The sequence below is a fragment of the Aquarana catesbeiana genome, linkage group LG09, assembly GCF_042186555.1.
Source record: "Aquarana catesbeiana isolate 2022-GZ linkage group LG09, ASM4218655v1, whole genome shotgun sequence".
NCBI classification, from domain to species: Eukaryota; Metazoa; Chordata; class Amphibia; order Anura; family Ranidae; genus Aquarana; species Aquarana catesbeiana.
This window is the reverse complement of record NC_133332.1, coordinates 194,199,857-194,220,827: the sequence shown is the minus strand read 5'-3', so window position 1 is coordinate 194,220,827 and position 20,971 is coordinate 194,199,857. Positions and strand designations below refer to the sequence as shown.

The 20,971-nt window shown below is 43.3% G+C and overlaps 1 protein-coding gene across 1 annotated transcript in view; it reads right to left on the bottom strand.

Moving 5' to 3' along the window:
- Positions 1-949: 949 nt before the first annotated feature.
- The window catches only part of LOC141108164 (uncharacterized), a 71,397-nt gene continuing 51,375 nt past the window's right edge, over positions 950-20,971 (bottom strand). The window contains exons 11-15 of the mRNA XM_073599476.1: positions 20,376-20,433; positions 20,231-20,286; positions 14,055-14,220; positions 12,714-12,878; positions 950-1,601 (exon numbers count right to left, since the gene is read on the bottom strand). Coding sequence (XP_073455577.1) covers positions 1,469-1,601; positions 12,714-12,878; positions 14,055-14,220; positions 20,231-20,286; positions 20,376-20,433 — 578 coding nt within the window. The 3' untranslated portion in view covers positions 950-1,468. The remainder of the gene's footprint in view (positions 1,602-12,713; positions 12,879-14,054; positions 14,221-20,230; positions 20,287-20,375; positions 20,434-20,971) is intronic.

Sequence of the window (20,971 nt, the reverse complement as noted above, 5' to 3'; positions counted from 1 at the left end):
TGAATTGTTTTTGTGCCTTTACATCCACTTTAAGTAATTAGGTACCCCAAGATACATTATGAGAGAGATCCCTGGAGTATTTTCCAGATAGAAGCTCACATCAGAGACTGATACTCTTCATATATAGTGGATAATTATATCATGGCTTTTCTGAATGCAGTGATTCTCAAAGAAAAATTAAGACATCATCATTGCACAGGTTTGCTATGGGATAGAAGAACAAGAGCTTTGGATAGCTACACTTACATTTAAATTTCTGGACCGTTTGCTTTGTTCGTAGAACATAACTTTTCATGAAATAGAGACAATGTTACCTTCAGTGACTCCAGTTTTATTGTTCTTCACACAGACATGGTTCACATTATGATGAAAACATATCAAAGTGCTTAGAAATAAATAGTTTACCAATAAATAAGTATTTCATGCAGTGATTTAATTTTTTTTTTTACCATTTAGTTTTGATCTATATGGCAATGTGTTTTCATTCATCCCCAGTTACAAAAAATGTTCAACATATACAAAATTAGTATAAAGAGTAAATGATAAAATCAACAGGGCAGCAATTCACATTTTCATTTTTTGGGGGTGGGGGTGGGGGTGGGGGTGGGGGGTGGGGGGTGAAGCAGCCCAATGCAATTCATCCTCCGTTGGTCACCAATGACTACACATAGTCCAAGAGGCTCACGGTTTGAGAATGTGCAACAATCTCTTGTTTTTAATAAGATATTGGCAGCCAAATAGTGATAATCTTTAATGAGAAAAGAAACAGTGCAGTTGTGGTATCTTACAGCAACACTGCAGTATTCATTATATACAATAAATTCAGATGCGAAGGGTCCGCCAATTAGACAGCTCACTGCTCTATGCATCTGAAGAAACCATATGCTTAGTTTTACATTGCACTAAAGGACTAGTGCAAATAACGTGTTATTTTCATGAGCCAGTCTTCTTATTGGTCTTTACTGTATTTTGCCATTTCTTGTGTAGACACTTAAAAGGGAAGGATTGGCAACCTTCAGTAGACATATCCGAATTACATTTTCATAGCAGCAGTAAGTGAAAGCATGAACTGTATTCTGCAGAATATGGCCATGTGGCAAAATGAAGTAAAAGGAAGCTTACCAAGATCAACACCTTCAAGGTTCCAATCCATTCTTCAGTATTTGTCTTTTACAGTACAGGATCATGAACTTTTATTTTCACCACTACAAGTGCACAGTTGGCAAGTACATTTCAGCTCTGAATCCTCATTCAGTACAAGGTAATAATTCTGCTAATTCTTGATCATCACACATCTCCAAAATATATACTGGAGAGTTAGACACAGTAAAAGGGATTCACTGTGCTTCATGACCAATTCTGCTTAAGTTTTCTTTCAAGCTGCCACCCTGTGCTACAGTGTCCCAGTTGTTGTCATACTTTTCCCAAGCTTCATATGCTAGATAGCATATAGAGTTGATACAGTAGTTTACTCCCGTAATTCATGCCGGTTTCTACGTGTGCTGACATCTTCTTCGTCTGCACTTTTCTCTTCTTTGCCTCGTTTACTCTTCTTACGCTTATGGCGCCGATGTGTTTCTTTTTCTTCACTGTCTTGCTTCCTAAGTTGTAAGAATTGATACTACATAATAAACATTGGGCAAAAATAAAATACAAATATTACATTGTGCTGTATAAAATAAATTGCTTGTTACCCATTACACTTTCTTGCACACACAAAAAGCACAATCCGCTAGAAGGACGACGACATGTATGAAAGCAGACCTTTTCGCCTAAAAGATCTAACCCCTATTGTTTTAGATATATACCTGTATGATATGTTTGTTTAGGTGCCTACAATGTGATATGAACATAAAAGCACACACCCAGGTGTCTTTTTTCAAGCTCACCAACTATGTAACTATGTTTTGCACTCCCCCTCCTCCTCTCCCTATACAAAAATCACAAACTATATCCTAGAAGAGCTGATAATCTCTACAAATTGGCACCTAGGCAAAAGCATCCAAAAGCCATGGTGCAAAGTAAGCATCTTTTACTTTCTTTGCTACATTTTATGTAAGGTTTTAGTTATCAATTTTGCATTGGGAGGGCAGAGCTGGCTTTAAAAAAAAAAAAAAAAAAAGTGATCTTGTTGAGAAGTCCCCCTATCGCCATTTTCTGTCACAGTGACCCCTGAAACAGGAAATGAGAGAAACTCTTCCAAATAAAAGGAAAACAAAGTAATCAACACTGGATGGAGAATAACATCTAGATTCCTGACATGCAGGTAAATGTAAGCAAGGCAATCATATCTAGCTCTTTTAACATTTAACTGCGGGCCAAGGATGCCTTCTAGGATGGGGGCAGTCACTGGCATGCTAACACTTGGGGGTTGTTGGTTCATGTCTAGCCACTGCTTTTGCCAGCTACAAACTCCAACCTCATCACTGCAATTACTCTTGTCCATGTTATTGTGGTTGTCATTCACCCATGGCCTTTCTCTGGGCATCTTTGCAGTGTCTTCTGGTTAATGCAGAGAGTCTATAGATACTGCACTAGTTTTATCTGGAGTCAAGTGCTGCTATTTTAATCACATCATATTTTATCCTATAGTTCTGCATTTTTACCCCAAGGAATTAAATCATTCTTAAGCTATTGTTTTAGGCCAGTAATGGCGAACCTTGGCATCCCAGGTGTTTTGGAACTACATTTCCCATGATGCACATGCACTCTGCAGCGTAGTTGAGCATGGAAAATGTAGTTCCAAAACATCTGGGGTGCCAAGGTTCACCATCACTGTTTTAGGCCATTTTATTTTTGGATCAACTGTTCCATTCGCCCTGTAAAAGACAACTTAAAAAAGTGTTTTTTTTTTTTTTTTTTTTTTTTTAGGGTAACAAAGTAAGAAGGATCATGTTCCCTTAAAGCATGTTGCACAGTGCTTGTGGCCCCCTGTATCACCTAAAATACCTGGCTGATCCTGTCTGGCTCCACGATCCTCCCCTCCTGGTGCAATCAATAATCTATAATCTAAGCATGCCCTCCCCTCTGTTATACAACATTGTGTAACCAAAAGAGAAAAACTCTCTCCTGCACTCAAGTGTCTAGATACTCAGTGTGTGATAAGGCCAATAGGCTTCAGTGGTATCTGCCGTCTTGCAGCCCTCTTCAGAATGTTGGGCATTCAAAAACTACAAAAAGAAACAAAAAAAGAAGAGAGGGTGCACCGACCTAGCGCATTACCACTGATAGCATTTATTAAAAAGTAAAATAACAAGTATATACTCACAAACGAGCATGAAATACAGGAATGGACATAGACTGCAGGTATGCAGTAACAGACATCAGGATAAAAATGGGACCGGACATCAGGTGGATACGGCAATGGCTAACACGTTTCGGGGGCGAGCCCCTTTCCTCAGAGCCTAAGCGGGTGGTAACTGCTCAGAAGTAGGAGCTCCTCTATATATGTGTGTATGCATGTGACCAAGCCTCCCAGTAATCACCAGCACCAGCCCACCATGGCCACTCCCCCTTACTGAAAGCATAGCCCTCCCAGCTGAAAGGACCCTGTCTTCATAATAACACCATAGTAATATTAATCTCACATCCATGAAAGGAACGTGCATATTAGTCAATCATTATTATTGGTGTAATAAATGTACCCAATCATAGTGCACAAGAAAGGACTTTACCTGCAGGCTATTAAAGACTATCTAGGGCTATGATCCGACCACATCACAAGTGTAGATGTAAGTGTATGTAAACAGGCGGAAGTAACAGTACCATCTGTGCCACCTCTGCAAATCAATCAATCATAATGCACAAGAAAGGACTTTACCTGCGGGCTATTAGAGACTATCTAGGGCTATGATCCGGCCACATCACAAGTATAGGTGTAAGTGTAGATGTAAACAGGCGGAAGTAACAGTACCATCTGTGCCACCTCTGCAAATAGGGGATGTAATGTGGGCTGTACGTACTGGAGGAGGCTACAGAGAACCTTCAGAGGGCTTCAGATGCCGGTGGAACGCACGCCGCCTTGAGGACCCGGAAGTGCGGGTACGATTGCGTTCCACCGGCGAATTCCGGATATCTTAAGCATCATTTCCACTCGCGCATGCGCAGTGGACACAGGCCGGAAGTGCGGGTGGATATGCGTTCCACCCCGCTACCTCCGACCACTTCAGCCCATACACTCGCTGTAAGTGAAAATGTATGGGTGCGCACGCATCCTCTCTGCACAGGCTCGTAGGAGTGAAAAGATATGTGAAGCTGGTCGTCACCTGGATAGACTCAGTCCGATGGTGTACATTACAAATACACTGGTATTGGAACTACACCATCAGGGGAAGGGGAAGGGAGGAGGGAGGGGAGAGGCTGATGCCGGGAATAACTCAAGAGACACAGGTGACATAACCACAATACACAGAGGAGATCAACCCAATGGGCAGTCGCTAGAGAGTCCCCTAGTAAAAATATACAATTAAATAAAATTATATTGTTATATTATTAAACTAATCATTGTGGTCAGTGTGGGGGAGTGGCCATGGTGGGCTGGTGCTGGTGATTACTGGGAGGCTTGGTCACATGCATACACACATATATAGAGGAGCTCCTACTTGTGAGCAGTTATCACCCGCTTAGGCTCTGAGGAAAGGGGCTCGAAACGCGTTAGCCATTGCCGTATCCACCTGATGTCCGGTCCCATTTTTATCCTAATGTCTGTTACTGCATACCTGCAGTCTCGTTTGTGAGTATATACTTGCTATTTTACTTTTTAATAAACGCTATCAGTGGTAATGCGCTAGGTCGGTGCGCCCTCTCTTCTTTTTGTTTCTTTTTATACAACGTTGTGTCCCAGTATCTGTGCTGTATAAAAAAAAAAAAAATGCAGATTGTACCGTATATCAGAGTGGCTCCTGGCGCTCACGTGACTCTTTGGATCTCCCCCCTCCCCGGCTTACATCAGTGGCAGTGCTCGGCCCCGCCTGCTATCGTTGGAAGCTGGGCAGAGGAGAGAGCCGAGAAGCCACGTGAGCGCCAGAGACGCTCTGATATATTTACAAATCTGCATCTTTTTTTATACAGCACAGGGGCACATAGCGTTATATAACAGAAGATGGCATGATAATCATATAGTGGGTTAACAACCACTTTAAGTATCAGAAAAAAAAATATTTTTCACATAAACATGTGTGATATTCGTGACTTTATGCAAATACTATTCACACAGGCTTTTTTTTTTTTTTAAATAGACCTCTAAGTGTCTGTTTCCTCGCATATCTACAAAATTTTAATTGCACTCCTTGGCTAGTTTTGTAAAATTGTTTTACAAATAAACATTTACTGTATGACGTGTTGGGAGGAGGGGATGGGGCGGAGTGTCGCTACGTAAGAGCGCTCCGTAGGAAGCCTGGCGCCACCGCCCTCCCCGCATATCCGCTCAAACAGTGAGGAGGAAGCTGGGAAGCCGCAAAGACGCCGGCGCAGAGAGATGATGCCGGTACGGAGCGGAGTGGGAGAAGAGAGAGACAGCTGCTAGCCTCTACCGCGGCCGCCGCTATTGCTGGGATAAGCCCTTAACACCGCAACCAACGCGGATATCGGGAGCGGGAGCTCTGAAGCAACGGAGGGGGGAGAGAACCCTGGGAGTTGGAGCTGCTAAACAAGCAATAAGGTAACGGCGCAGCTGGAGGGGGGTAGCCTGCAGGGAGACACACGGGAATAGGAGCAGAGTGAAGAGAGAGCCGAGGAGAGGCCCCGTGTAAGCTGATATCCCCTTGTGTGTCTCCCCGGCCCCCCCCTGTGGAGTCTCTAGAGAAGCAGCTGGAAAACAGGGTAAGAAATCAAACGTTACTCTGCATTTATATTCCCCGGAAATTAACCCCTCTTATCACTGTTTGAACTACCTGGATCTAGAACTTACAGTAAGGGTTGAGGGAAATATCCCCAGAACAGCAGCAAGTAGTAGAGAGGTGTTTGGGATGTATTTATCTACATACAGGTATCCGGGACAGATGAACTGATCACCTACTACTAGATGTACATACTACCTGTTTTTCCTACCTATCCAATGTGAACACCTGTGCACCCTTACACTCAGCCATTTTTTGTGACATTATAAACCTCAAAAAGAACTGAGTTGGCTCCATACCTAGAGGAGTAGTCTGAGCGAAAGAAATAAGGATTCTAACTTTAAGTGGCATTCTTTAGAACAGCGCTAACTGTGTTAACTCTTTAGGACGCATATAGTAGATGGCAGATGATCTAAAATGAAGGCCTGACTGCCTTAGCCCCTCTTTCCTATTTCTAAACGCGGGGACCACCTTCTTGACCCCCTTTTTTTTTTTTTTTTTTTTTTTGGATGTGATAGCCAAAGGCTAAGAAGACAAAGTATCTGTTAGAGACATCGGCCACTCGGGGCTACCTGGACTATATAAGTGAATACCCGACATAGGGACAGAAGGGTAGAGAGGCAGGAGTAAGATTAACTCAAAAAGAAACATATATCCTACCCTAAATTGGGGGCTGGCGGTCAAATTCACTTGTCTCCCCGCTAGACAGAGTCTAGAAAGGTTTAGATAGCCGCCCTGCGATACTACTGGGAGGTATACACACCCGCTTAGATCTGACGTATAGGGTCGGTGGCGAGTATAGCCTCTACGGAGGACCCCCCCCATAGATCCAAGTGGATCGAGGGGACTTTTGGTGGACCCAGCATAGGAGCGAAGGTGTGAGCGGGTGTGGGTGTTTGGCCCACTTATACTGGAGTGCCAGGAGAGGGAACCGAGGTAGTTGGCTCCGGGTCCCGCAAAGGAGTAACTTGGGTATAGCTAACTACAGCTGGGCTCGCACTAATTCTTTGGGGCAGGGTGGAGTATTTTGAGGCCCGTGGAGATGAGGGGGAAGGCAAATAAGGGCAGCAAAGGAACTATAACCGCTCCCAGCCCAGGTGGGATTCAGCGATATATGTCAACCGAGGCCAGCATGGTGGAAGAACCCCAGGGGAGCCCCAGATTGGGAGCACCCTCACGCCCAGGGATAAACAAACAGAAAGGGGCAACAGAAGAGAATAGAAGTAAAAGCGCAAGAACAAGGATCAGTGGAAGCCAACAGATTCACGGCTTCGAGATACAGGAAGGCCCTCATGGGAGATACGAAGAGGAGGATCTCACCGGGGGGAACAAACCATCACCCCAGCTCATACAGGAAGAGACCCCACAGATCAGAGAAATGCTCACTGAATTACTAATGAAACTGGAGACCTCCCTCAAAAAAGAGATCGCGACCGTAAGGGTAGATATTGGGCATGTGTTGAAAAGGGTGGAAGAGAAGGAAGACAGATTGGAAGAACATGAGCGGAGGCTGGAAGGTATGAACACGCAAATAAGGGATCTGCAAAGAGCGAATAGAAGCCTCCTCTATAAATTAGAAGATCAGGAGAATCGCAGCCGACGTAAAAATCTGCGATTCAAGGGCCTCCCAGAGAAAGCCGGGAAGGAAGAGCTGGTGCCGGTATTACAAAAATTGCTAAACCCATTGCTAGATAAAGAAGTGACGGCCCCCTTGAAAATTGACAGAGCCCATAGGGTCGCACGGTACCCTAGAAATACATTGGAGAACCCAAGAGATGTGATAGTGAAGTTTCAATATGAGGAGGAGAAAGTCAAAATCCTGGGAAAGCTGCGACATCAACCAGGCTTAAGCTTTGAAGGGGCAGAGATACAGGTCTACCAAGACCTTTCTACAGAGACCCTCACAAGAAGGAGGTTACTAAAACCACTGACAAGCATGCTGAAAACGACAGAAATATCATACCAATGGGGGTTCCCGGCTTGCTTAATCGGAAAAAAGAATGGACGAACGGCAGTGCTCAGATTCCCAGAAGACCTTGAGGACTTTTGCTGCAAGCTAGATATTGCCCCCCCAAATATCCCGGGCTGGGGTATGGGGGAGATTGTAACCTCAGTGCAAGATAAAGCATGGCGGAGGGAGGGTAGGGGCATGATGGTTAATGCAAGTTAGTATCCAAGAGGCATAGCTAAGGGGAGAAGGGCAATGCCGAGATGAGCGGTGCGGGGGGGAGGGGGGAAGGTGCTGGGGTGACACGGGGAACCCTCGCGACATGAGCCCTATGGGGAAGATGGATGAGGGATGGCATCCGATTGAGGACGACCACCTGATCCATGGTTTGAACAGAGGAATCTGCCCCGCTAGAATAGGCGACCTGTTCCAGAGGGAGGGTGGGGGGAGGTGGGAGTGGAAGGTGGGGGCGGGGGGAGGGGGGTGGGGGGGTGTCGGGGTGGGTTTTCCCCCTTTTTTTTTTTTCCTCTCTCTCCCTCTCTCTCTCCCCTGCTATGCCGCATGGGATTGGCCGGACGCTCCTTCCAGTAATATAAAATGGGAGTAATAAACCTCGTTACCTACAATGTAAGGGGACTGAATACGGAAAAAAAAAAAAAAAAGGTATAAAATCAATCAAGAATTGCACCTTTTAGGCGCAAATGTGGTGTTCCTACAAGAGACCTATGTAACACACTCAAGTAGGGGACTTGCATCTTATTGGTTTCCAGAATGGCGCTATGGGGACACTAGCTCAGTACACTCAGGGGGAGTGGCCATTGGGTTCGATAGAACAGTAAGGTTTGAAGAAGAGGAGCGACTGGCCGATCCTAGGGGCAGGTTTTTGTTTGTGAAAGGGAAGATGTTTGAGTCATGGATCACAATGACACAATGAATGGCAAATATTTATGCTCCCAACAGAAACCCGGAGAGCTTCCTAAAGAGAGTCTTGGTGAAATTAGAATCCTTTAAGAAAGGGAGGCTAATAGTCGCAGGAGATTTGAACATGTGTATGGATCCTGAGGTGGATACATCAAGGAGTGAGTTAAGATCGGGCACACAGGGAGGGACACTTAAGAAAATGCTAAATCGCATGCAATTGATAGATGCATGGAGGATAAGCCACTTAAAAGATCGAGACTACACATTCTTTTCCCAGATACACAAATCATTCTCGAGACTCGACTATATTTTAATAGAACATCAGCTGGTCCCTTTCTTGAAGGTAGCAGAAATAAAGGCTATTACCCTTTCCGATCATGCACCGGTGAAAATCCAAGTGGAGATCGCTGGTGCAGATCGGTCTAGGATAAACTGGAAACTCAATGATTCCCTGATGCAGTACCCAGATGTAGTGGAGAAAATAGAACAGGAATTAAAAAGTTACTTTAAGACCAACGACACAGAGGATATATCTAGACCCACTCTTTGGGAAGCACACAAAACCTACATAAGAGGGATTTGGATTGCTATGGGAACAAGGAAAAAAAAAGAGAGAGGGGAAAACCTGACACGATTATATAGAGAGATTCAGGAAGCGGAACAGAGTACAAGACCTAGGGGGCTACCCGAAAAGCGCGAATTAATTAAGAAAAGAAGAGACCTGAACGAGTTGCTGGAGAAGGAAAGGAAGTGTGCTTTCAACATGATAAATAGAGACGTATATAGAGAAGGGAACAAACCAGGAAAGTGGATGGCCAGAAGGGTCAGGGAAAAAAAGAATAGGACTTTTATATCTAAAATAAGAGACGAAGAGGGGAACCTAGAATTCTCTACGCCAAAAATCGCTAAGATATTCCACTCTTACTACAGCGCCCTCTACGATGTAGGCCAGAGAGAGAGGGGGAGGGACAAGAGGAAGGAAAGAATAAGGGAGTACCTTCGGGGACTAGACCTCCCCAGGGCAGAGAAGGATATGGTTGAGCGTCTGGATGCTCCCATATCCCAAGAGGAGGTAGAAAAGGCAATAAAAAACACTGCCCTGGGGAAGAGCCCGGGCCCCGACGGATTCTCCGTAGCTTATTATAAAAAATTTTCTGAAATACTCGCACCTAAATTATGTGACTATTTGAATGCTCTCGGGGAGAATGAAGAGTCCCGAGAAGAATCTTTATTAGCGCACATCACCCTAATCCTGAAGGAAGGAAAGGACCCGTCCTCCCCTGGAAGCTACAGACCAATTTCACTCTTAAATGTAGATACAAAAATCTTTTCTAGAATACTCGCAGACAGGATGAAAATGGGTTTAAAACAATGGATACACAATGACCAGGTAGGATTTGTCCCGGGCAGGGAGGGGAGAGACAATTCCTTAAAAACACTTCTCCTCATGCAGGAAGTAATCAGGAGCAATACCCCAGCAGCCCTGCTATCTATCGATGCCGAAAAGGCATTCGATAGAGTAGATTGGGGATTTATGACGGAAACCTTGAAACACCTAGGACTAGGAGAGAGGATGATGAAATGGATACTCTCACTATATAGACATCCCAAGGCAAGGATTAGAATAAACGGAACCCTGTCTTGTCCCCTTGAATTGTTTAATGGGACAAGACAGGGTTGCCCCCTCTCCCCAATTCTGTTTGTTTTATCCCTAGAGCCACTCCTAGCGGCCTTTCGTGGGAATGGGGACATTCAGGGAATCAAGGTTGGATCGAAGGAATACAAGATAGCAGCATTTGCTGATGACCTGCTATGCTTTATTACTTGTCCTAGAACAACAATCCCCATGGTGCTAAAGGAATTTGAGCGGTATGGGGACCTGACAAACTTCAAAATAAATATGAATAAGTCAGAACTCCTAAATATAACAATCCCAAAGCGAGAGCAGAGAGCACTGCAAACTGGGCTCCCATTTGCAGGGTGTGAGAGGGAACTGGCCTATTTAGGTATAAAAATACCACCTTCACCGAGGGATCTATTTGTCGCTAACTATATACCCCTACTTAACAAAGCTAAAGACCTATTAGGCAGGATGAGATATAAAGCCCTGTCAAGGATCGGCAGGATAAACTCGATTAAAATGTTTGTGTTACCCATGTTATTATATACCTTCCAAATGGTCCCAATAGAAATCCCCCCTAATTTTTTTGTCAAACTACAATTCTTAATAGTGAGATTTATATGGGCGCGTAGGCATCCTAGGATAGCATATGACACTTTAACGAGGGATAAAGAAATGGGAGGGCTAGGTGCACCGGATTTAAAAAAATACTACCAGTCGGTGGTGATGGCTAGGATAATTGACTGGTTACACAATAAACAGGAGAAAAGTTGGGTGAACATTGAAGTAACACTGAGTGGGGCGGATATAGAAAAATTAATATGGAACCCACCACAACATAGAGATTTGGGTGATAGAACTAATTTTTTGACTAGAAACACTTTTAGAATATGGGATAGGGTAGGCAAGAGTAGCCACTGGGAATTTAATTCACCCTTATTATCACTATTAAACACGGATTATTTTTTACCGGGGAAGGAGGAACATTTATATTTCACGAGATGGGCAAAAAAAGATACAATACAACTTAAAGATGTAATGAGAGGAAATAAACTATACACTTACACTGAAATCACACAGGCCTGGGGGAACAAACCACTAGACAAATGGAGGTATGCCCAGATACAGCACTTTACACGCTCACTACCACAACCACTGAGAGGAAAAGACCAGCTAAGGCCCATAGAAAAATTATTAAGCTCCCCAAGGTGCGTGAAAGGAAGTATTTCAAAATTATACAATATCATAAGAGGGGAAGCGAGTAAAGGATATCCCACCTTCCTGGAGAAGTGGGAAAAGGAAATGGGGGGGCTAGAAGGTGTAGATCACAGAAACAAGATCATAAAGATGGTGTACTTAACGGCAAAAGACTCTCGGACATATGAAATGGCCTATAAAATGATAGCAAGATGGCATAGGACGCCCCAAAAGATACATAAATACGATAAGGAGACCCCTCAAACCTGCTGGAAGGGGTGTGGAAAAGTTGGTACTCTTGCCCACTTATGGTGGGAATGCCCTAAAATCCAGAAATATTGGGGAGAAGTCTTAGATGAAATACAACAGATAACGGGGGAGCAGGTTAATAATAACCCCTGGGTGTGCATGTTTCACGACACGGAAAGAGAGATCCCCCAATACACAAAGTCAGTAATCCCATTCCTCTTAAACGCAGCCAAAGCACTGATCCCGTGTCATTGGAAGGATATAGAAACTCCAAGGATGAAGGATTGGATAACAAGAGTAGAATGGGTTAGAGGAATGGAAGAAGCAAGACACTCGACGGAAGGGCGACGAGATAAATATATTAAGATGTGGGCAAGATGGCATGAGTATAGGAATACAGAAAGATACGTGACAATTATGGATGCTTGAGGGGGAGAGAGGGAGGGAAGAGGAGAGGGAGGACAGATATAAATTTTGTGCTCCCCCCCTTGTTTTTTTTTTTTTTTTTTTTTGGGGAGGGGGGACGAGGGGAGAAAAATATAGATAAGTAAATATTGGTATTTTTAGTGGATGTAAGGGAAAGAGAAAATGTACCTTAAAAGTTTTGTATTAAAATTAGTATATCGCTTTTTAAGCCACAATGATGCGAAAAAGAGAGGGGGCGCAGCATAAATGACGCAGCTGACTTAAAAACTCTCTATAAGATTGCTGATGTGGAAAAAAAAAAAAGAAGAAAAAAAAAAAAGAAAGAAAAAAAAAAAAATACTGTATGACGTGTTGGCTAAACAAGACCAATGCAGCAGACACTGCCTGTCTGTTTATTTTTTTAGGTTTGATCACTATAAAGAATATATATTCAAAACCACATCCCCTTGAAGAAGACTTTTCCCACAAATATGAATGTTGGGTATCCATCGTATCTGTTTTTATGATAACTTACCGCCTTGACGAAGACTTATGCTTGGAGCTTTCATCCCTTTCCCTCTGCTTTGGCTCAGCTCGGGATTTGTCCTCTTTGTTCCAGGTATGATCAAGGCTGTGCCGATGTTTACGTTCACAATCATAACTTCTTTCCCGGTTGTAATTCACATATCGATCACTTTCACTTGGGGGCAAATAGTAAAAATCACAATCATTAGATTTGGTGGCTGCATTAGCATTTTTTTTTTACCATTTGTTAGCCCTCTATTTTCACCTGGGGATCTTGCCAGCAATATACCACCTGTATAGTGCAGCAGCATACCACAACTGCACGTTTTTTGAAAAATTATCACAATGCCAATAAATGGGCCAATATCTTATTGAAAAGCTAAGAGTGATCAGGTGGCTGTAAACCTGCTCGGATCACTTTTAAAAACAGCCAGCTACAGCCATGATCTTGTAATAACCACTTGCTGACAGGACATCTATAAAGTCGTTCAACAAGTGGTTAAATAAAAAAAAATAAAAAAAAACACACAAAATAAAGTGCAACGCTAATACGGTTAAAATTGTGTAGGTGAAAAAAAGACCGGTAAAGGAAAACTAATGGAGGAGTCCCAAATGTATGTAAGAGAAAGCAGAAACCAAAATCCTCTCAAGGCGGTAGTGAGGTCAGCGCGGGAATTCTAAATGACTCTCCTGTGGTAGCCGTTGGGCTGATGTGAGGTGATTTATAGGGAATAGGACTACTGCAACTGAGTGTTGGGAACAGCTGATGTTGATTCAACTGAAGGATCTTTTGTTGTTCCTTTCTATCAGTATTCTACAATGAAATATGAGCTATAATACAATACAATTGTACTGCACTATCTTTCATCTCTGAGTTCCATCTGCAAAGCGGAGATCCCGGCCATTACCAAAGGTTTCTGGGGAGACCCATTTCCCTGTGTTTGGCGAGACCATTTTATAGTGGTCACGGGAAGTAGGATTTCTTACTCTTACCTGGGCGTGGAGCAGGATTTATCTTATGTGAAGGTTCATCACCTTTCCCCTTACCTGTAGCTTTTCCATCTATATGAAGCACGGATTTTGGTTTCTGCTTTCTCCTACATACATGGACTGTGCATTTGGGATTCCCCATTAGTTTTCCTTTTCCACCTACACAATTTTAACTGTATTAGCGCTGCACTTTATTTTGTATTTTATATCTATTGAAATTGTATCTGACTTGAAGGTGCTAGCAGCTGTATCTTATATTCTATATTTCTAGCGCAGCGTTAGCCTTTGGGCTAGAATTTTTTGTCAGTTAAATATATAACCCTAAACAAAACTTGAATTAAAACAATTGCACTTTACTCACCTCTTATAACTGGTCAGATTTAGGTTTCTGGGTCTATCAAGTTCCCGCTCCCTTTGCCTGCGTGCCATCCAGTCATTTCCCCCAAGACTGCTGGTACCTTTGTCTACAGTTGTCACCCAGGAAGTCTGATCAGTTGAGACAGAATGGTAATTCACCACACCTTGCCCTGCAGTAATCCAATAAAAAAAAAAACATATGATTCCACCCAACTACAATGTCCTGAAGTGTCATAACAGCTGAAAAAGGGGATTTCAAATTCACAGAGGCACCGAGTGAAAAATATATATAGATTTTACCATTTTGAAGGGGAGGGGTGGGAGGAGTAGGTGTGATCTCCCCCCCCTTCCTTAAGAGAGGTTAGAAGGGGGAAAGTGGAAGAGGAAAGAGAAGAAAGGGAAGGGGGGGGGGGGGGGAGGAAGGGGAAAAACGTTTAAAAAGACAAGTGTGGACATTACAATTTTGGTTTGGCACATTTAAGATGAATAGGAGGATGGGTGGCTAAGTCTGAATAGTGAGTAGAAGGGATACTAACATCAATATAAACTAGTTGTCAATGCTATGCTATGTGAGAAATAAAGGAAATTGCAGTAATAAGGGGGACAGAATAGGATAGGAGTGAAAAAAAAGTCAGACAATTGATAGAAGATGGAGAATAAGATCTTTATGGTACAACCTGTTGGCAGCACAAGGCCATTAGGAAAAGAGACATTAGGGTACATTTCCAAATTGTCATATCATGTATGTTTGTCAGATTACAAAGATCTATCAATAGTAAAAATATGGAGATAAATACTTTAATTATACAGCATGTAGTTATTAAAGAATAAAAAAGGAATCAGAACCTTGTCACCAATAGCTTAATTCGCAGAGAATTGGACGTCCACCTTGTAGAATTTGGAAAAGGTATGAATCAAAGACCAAGTGGCAGCCTTACAAACCCAAGCAACTTTGAGGTCAACTTTGAATTCCCAGAAAACTCCTACCAACTCGATGCAGTGAGCAGGTATTCATGCAGGAGGAACTTTATGGTGTAGGCTTTTGAGGGGAGTGGTCTTCTCCCACTAGCAAGGGTGGATTTTGAAGCAAGATATCCCTTGTGAGGTCCTGAGGTTAGGAAAAAGAGGTAGTCCATCTTTTTGATAGGAGCTGTAGCATTTAGGTACAGTTTGATTACTCTAACCATGTCCAGAGAGTGAAGAGTAATCTCCTTTGTGTGCTTACGAGCAGAGCACAATGAAGGAAGGATAATCAATTTATAAAGATGGAAGGCCGATACCACTTTAGGAAGGAGGGGGGTCTTGGGCTACTTTATCCTTGTGAAGAATTAGGAATAGCTCCTTGCAAAAAAGACAGCAGCTGAGCAAGAGATTGAAAGACATGGTGGTTCTTACAAAACAGAGAGAACCAAACTGAGGTCCCAAGGAAGCAATGGGTGCTGCAAGGGTAGTTTAATCCAGAGAACACCTTGAATATTTTTTTTTTCCCACTTACAAGTGAAAGCAAAGTCCAGAATCTTGAATGTAGAGAAGAGTAATCACCGCTCCAGGAGGATTAGACAGGCAAAAAGTAAATCCTTCTTGGTTAAGAGGTTGTTGGTGCTGGCTATTGCTAGTAGCAATAAGATGAAAATAATGCTTGACAGGACCGCTCCAATGGCTCCTTTTTAGCTGGGTGTGCTCCTCGTAGCCTGCCCTACACTCCAGTGCCTGTATTCCTAAAAAAAAAAAAAAAAAAAAAAAATGTCCTGGCGGGGTAAAGACACACAGACAGCAACAGACCATGTGGGACAAGACGGCAGCCACTCCCTGTGCTCCTGTGCTCTGCTAAAGAGGTGGATATGAAGCAGTTTGCCAAGCCCTCAGGCAAAGATAATACTTCCAAGGCTGCCTCTCTTCCTGGAACAGGCAGACGCGGATGATGTAGTCATGCAGAGCCTGCTCCTAAACCTACACTTCGGGATATCTTGGCTGCGGTTACCTCCTGCAATCACAGCTTTGACATCTGAAATTAAAGAGGTTAAAATGGAGATCAACCTGGTCAGACACGATATGCAGAAGCTGCGTGATCGTACAGCAGCACTGGAAGATAGAATGAAAAATGTGGAAGATGAAGTGGCGCCATTACAGAGGGAGTTACTCCATGTGTAGTCTCTTACTTCAGGCAATGCGGCCTGCATAGAAGACATGGAAAATAGACTCAGGCACAATAATGTGAGGGGAGTGGGAATCCCAGAGAAACCAGAAGGGGAAAGAAACAGTAGCTTTCATTGAAAACTGGCTCACTAAAACATTTGGCAATGACTCATTCTCATTTATGTTTGCAGTTGAGAGGGCCCGTAGGGTCCCTGCTAAGCCTCCTAGACCAGAAAAGCCCCTGAGACCATTTCTCTTTAAGTCGCTCAACTTTAAAAGATAGAGATGCTGTGTTGCACCAAGCCAGAACCAAAAACTACCTCATGAAAATTGATAATGTGCGGATTTCATTTTACCCCGATTTTTCTGCTGAAGTACAACGCCAGAGGGCGAAGTGAAAAGTGCCTTAGGAAATATGATGTTACTTATGCCATGCTTTACCCAGCAAAGCTTCGTATTGCAGCCAATGATGAGACCCACTTCTTTGAGAACCCTGCAACTGTGTCCAATTGGCTGGAGTGTAACATACCCCAACAAGAGCATCAGCTTCTGCAATGTGATTGTTGAAGTCACATTTATTGTGGACAGGGATGTCCAGAGTGCAGATTGGGTATAATGGCCCTTGTATTACAAAATTGATCGGTTTTCCTGTAAGGTAGTATAGTGAGACACCAGAAGCCTCAGTATGCCTGTGTACCAGGTTCCTCTGGGCCAGTTTATGCAATAAGAATCACTTGTTTCTTTTCTCTCTATTTTGTAGAGCAGTTTAGGCTGATTTATGCCTTTACTCCACTGCAAATTCTGCCTCAACTGAGTCCAGGGATTTATCAGAACATCCAGTGTAAGTGCAAGAGGATCCTTGGTCCTGGCCATAGACAGAGGTAACTTGTTGAGCAACCTGGGGGCCAGGATATCCACATCTAACTCCCCATCTCTGACATATCAGGTTGAAGATGTCAGGGTGAAGAGCACATTCCCCTTGGTCCATTAATGGGATGTGTGGGATATGTAGGATGTGTGGGATGTGAACAGCAAATATCACTGAATAGTGTTTCTCTGTCCATGAGATAAGGCTTTCTTCTTTCAAGGCTGCATGATTCCTGGTACCCTACTGGTGATTAAAATAGGCCATAGCTATGGCACTGTCCAACTGCAGGCAGGAAGGCAGAGGAGAAATCACCGCTCCAGGTGCGCTAAGGAGATTCCATAGCAGGTAACCCCACAGGTGCTGGCCTGGCTCTCCACCGCAACAAACAAGGAAACTTGGAAAAGGCAGCCACACACTGCAATGGGATACTAATATAACTTCTTTATTGTAATGTAGACCTATGCAGTCACAGGGATGAATGGACCGTTAACATGTTTCACACATCTTGTGCTTAGTCATAAGCAGAGTTCTGACTAAGCACAAAATGTGTGAAACATGTTAACTGTCCGTTCATTCCTGTGACTGCATATGTCTACCACTACAATAAAGAAGTTTTAGTTGGTATCCCGTTGCGGTGTGCGGCTGCCTTTTCCAAGTGCCATTGTATTACTGCACCCTAATGGGGTGTCCCTGAAGAAAGGGGAGGGGGGGTGTCCCTGAAGGAAGGGGAGGGGGGGGTCCAGTGATGCAGAGTCATTCTTATTTTTCTGAGCTCCAGGATGTTGACTAGGAGCTTGGCTTCCTTGGGTGACCATGCTCACTGAACCATAAGAGATGTGGAACACTCCACCCCAGTCTGAAAGGCTGGCATCTGGTATCACCTTCCATCGGTATGGCAGAAATTAATTCCCCCATTGTCAAAGTTGGGGTGGAAATGTACCAAGTGCCTTGACTGAAGCATAGGGGGGGTCAAGAGAGGGAGCATGTTTGTTCTATGCCAACAAGTTGTGTTGGAATAGCCTTGAATGGAATTGGGTGAATGGCCAAAATGAGGCCCAGAACACTTATGGAGAATTTCACAGAAGGATGTCTCTGACCATAGGGCTCAAGTCTAGAATGAGGCTCACATTTTTCAAAGGTAAGGTTGGAGCAAATTTTTCAAAGTTGAGTGCCCAAGCAAAAGCCTGAAGCATCTGAATACTCCTGTGGGCATTTGCAGACAGATGGAAGGGAAAGGAGTCCTCCCTGAGACCTGAATGCCCAGAGTTCCTAAAAGGGCAAGAAGAGGTGCAAGTACCTTTGTGAATACTCTGGGAGCAGAGGATAGGCCAATAGCGGTGCAACAAACTGGAAGCGTTTGTTTCCTAATGCAATGCACAGATAGCGCTGGTAAATCAGAATATGCAGAGACACATGTTGGATGTCTACAGATTCTAGGTATTATAGCTAACTCAGGTAATAAGGGACCTTGTGGATTCCTTACGAAACTTTGGAGCTTGAACGTAATTGTTTAGCGATTTAAGGTCCAGGATGGTACAAATATCACCATTGGGTTTGGGTACCGTGAAAACCTGTCTTCCAAAAGGTACTGGAATAAATCGCTCCCTGGGTCAAGAGAGGGTTCGGGACGTTCTGCAAGTCTACTTTGTTGGTTTGAGAGAAAAGAAAAATGGTTAGAGGGTAGAAATTGAAACTCTATTTTGTACTCTGACTCCAGTAAAGATGGCAGGGTTGAAAAATGAGTCTAGCACTTTTGAGCCCTGGACAGTGATGGGTGTATTATAGCCATTCGTTTTTTGAGAAATTGTGACACAGTTGCAGAAAACTCCTTTAGTTAGGTAGGCCACTTTGTTTCGTCCCTGAAATAAAGCTAGAATTAGATGCAGAGACCAATGTTTAAAATGTGGTAATGCTCCAATGCAAGTTAAGCATTGCCACGAGCACTTTTAGTGGTTTGCAGGCTGTCAGCAGAGCAAATGTTTGCCTGAGCTTTTGCTGCAGTTCCCTTTTGCCTGGTTTCCACCATTGCCACCAGTGAGGGTATCCCCCCGTGGGGTATTCACGAAGTAGGGTGACCAAATTGAGTAAACCTGTCCAGGAAGGATTACTCAGCAACCCAGGTGTTTACCATCCTGTAGCAAAGTCCTTATGGCAAATAGGTGGGAGGAAGAACTTTGGCACCTTTTAAAATCTCTAGGCAAAAGTGGCAGTAAACGGGGTGACCTGTGGGATGATGTAACACCTAGACATCCACCTGAGACAAAGCTCTAAAGAGTGGAATTTTAGCACCAAGTTTGAAAAATGTAACGCTGTATAAGCGGTTACGTTTAAAACATTCCTTTTTTTGATAGTCTTAAAATATAAACAAAATCTATTCAGGATACACAAGTGTAAATCAAGTGTCAGAGATATTAAGTCTTATACATGGTATGAGGCTATAGTGACTGTCCAACAAACAGTGTAAGCCTGTCTTACCTGTCCATGTCTCTGGTCCCTATACAGGATCCAGGCTTCATCCATCACAGTGGACCTTCCCACGAAGGGATCTTCAGGATATGGCTTCCACATGGATGGATGGCCCTGGGCCTGTATAGCACCCTGTGGCTAACTACACATGTTGCACCAAATGCCGAGATGAGCACTCAAGCAGGATACAGTGCCCGAAACATTTCCACAGTGTGAGGCCTAGGTATGGCTCCCAAGGTTACAGAGGTTGTACCGAGTCGGATGCATGGCTTCTATTGTTGTACTATAAGATAGTGAAGCGTTGACTCTGAAGTAAAATACAAACTAGTTAAGCGAAGAGTGATTTATCCCTAAGAAATTAAAGGTCTATCACCATAGGACACTAGCAAAAAATGATGACTCATACCGAGAGGTAGGGTTATAGGGGAACATCCAGGGCATGTGTTCTCAAAAGCTTTACCAGTGTACAATCACCTAAGGATATCAGTTTATAATCCAGGGCCTACGAATATCAAGCCCCTGTCCGGTCTGATTAAGATGATAATTGTGCTGAGATAAATCGGTCCATAATTTGTACTTTTTAGGATAAATCCTTAACCATCACAGCAGGCATGAAACAACAATTATTTCACCTTAATTTTTACTGAATTTCTTAAAATGGTCAGCCAACTATAAGCAATAATCATTATAAAAAAATAAACATTGCTCACCAGTGTTGTAATAGCCATTGTGAGGAGGTGGTCTATTGTTATAAGTAACAGGAGGGCTTTGGATATAAAACAAAAACACAAAAGTTTTAGTATTTTTACAACTAGAGAGGAATAAGACAACAGAAAATTACATTCTCAGACTTACCCACCAGGTGGCGGAATATGGACAGGAGGAGGGGGTACAAGAGGGGGAGGAAGCAATGCTGAAATATAATTAAAAAAAAGAAAGTTTTGGAAATATTTACATACGCACACACATATTAAATGCACCTATGTATTAAAATATGTAGTTTAGCACATTACCTAGTACACGTTGAAATGACCACAGGGCTGAAAATTTGAGGAATGTCTAGAAAGCCAAATACACACTTATAGCTACACTGCATATATGTAAATAAACAGCAAAAAGCTGGTACTCACTCTCTTACGATACTTGCATAATTATTTAGAATTCTGCATTTGGCAAAAGAACTGGGCCATCATCTTTCTCATGTGATCATCAGACATGAAAGATTGGGGTAAGCCACCAATAATGCAGCAAGAAGCAATAGAAATCTACAATGGGACATGTGACGAGCAACATAATTCACTTTCAATTCAATTCACAATTCAGCTGTCTTGGCTTTGGTGTACTACATCTTTTTGCCAACCGTTAACCATACCTCACAACCATTGTATGCATTTGTATTGGGGTGGATTGTGCTTGTAGGGGGAATTTGGCGGGGAGGGGGTTAAATAAGC